This window comes from Echinococcus granulosus, assembly GCF_000524195.1.
Source record: "Echinococcus granulosus chromosome Unknown EG_S00220, whole genome shotgun sequence".
Lineage (NCBI taxonomy): Eukaryota > Metazoa > Platyhelminthes > Cestoda > Cyclophyllidea > Taeniidae > Echinococcus > Echinococcus granulosus.
The window spans coordinates 4,297-5,413 of record NW_020170600.1 but is presented as its reverse complement, the minus strand read 5'-3'; the positions used below and the strand labels follow the sequence as shown (position 1 = coordinate 5,413).

Sequence of the window (1,117 nt, the reverse complement as noted above, 5' to 3'; positions counted from 1 at the left end):
TGTGTACACGAAAGCGGTGACTCTTAATGCAGGCTCAGGCTCGCACATGCCCGTCAGTAAGCCCTGACGTGAGTAGTGGTATCACATTTGTGTTGACGAGTTGGTGGCAGAAATGCCGTAGTGTAGAACTGCCAGTATAGTGACTCAGGACTGGCAATATTGCGAGGCCTAATAGGCCCAAGTGATGCGATAGGAGCGTATTGCCATAGCGTGTTCACTCTCCCTAAGGACATTGCAGTCTCCAGCATAAATAGTCAAGTAGGAATCCTCACCGTGCTGCAAGGTTGCGTTACTCTTCGAGGTTACCAAGTGTATCTTCTCTCAGGGTAGCGATTGTATTCCTGAAATGTGCTTAGGAGTGACTGTTTCTAGTCAAAGTCAAGAAATATGGCTTTGGGAATCGGCTGCGTGGGATTCAATTAAAATGAGTTGCTATTTCATTCATTAATTGCACTTGGTATTGTTTACGGCACTTCCACAAAAGCCAAATTGCCAGCTTTGGTGTGTCGAGTGGAAAAGTGCAGAGTAGTAGGAATGCATTTGCTGAGGTGGAGACCTCCAATGTAATTTTCGTTTGGTTTAGTGCTCATTGAGAAAATAATGAGGTGAAACCTGATGTCGCCGAACAGGACACTCTTTATACCTTCACCCATCACACGTCTGGCTTCATGTTGCTATGCTTCCTTCCTCCCCATTACGAGTTGTTTCACTTCCTAATTCGCGTCACTTATGCAAGCGATATTGCTTCTCCCTATGATGATGTTTTACAATTCAAAACTGGCGGAACATCACTTTATTCAAAGCTAAATGCTGTGACAGTGAATTCAAGTAACATGCTTCTCAAATGGTAATTTCATTTTCCTAAATTCACCAGTTGCCGCATCTACAGCCTGCTGTGAAGTGTAAAGGATAGCACAATGCACCTCCGGAAATCTCGAAGGCATTTGCGCCTGCCTCGTGTGTACGAGCGAGTTCGTAACGTCATGCCTAATGGGCTGCAATCTGCGCAGATTTCCTTTGTGACTGACGCACCCTCATGGGAGTTTTATCTGTCCTTTCAATGACACCTATTTACCATGGTCACGGCACAATACAAATCCTCTTAGAGCACCCCATT

At 45.1% G+C, this 1,117-nt stretch overlaps 1 protein-coding gene across 1 annotated transcript; it reads right to left on the bottom strand. All coding sequences in view use genetic code 11, as the record gives it.

Annotated features, from left to right (window-relative positions):
• Positions 1–34: 34 nt before the first annotated feature.
• EGR_10436 (hypothetical protein) lies at positions 35–944 on the bottom strand (the record flags this gene model as incomplete). Its single annotated transcript, XM_024499685.1, has 2 exons — positions 35–168; positions 872–944. 2 exons carry the CDS (start codon positions 942–944, stop codon positions 35–37), a joined length of 207 nt encoding a protein of 68 aa, XP_024345892.1.
• Positions 945–1,117: the final 173 nt, after the last annotated feature.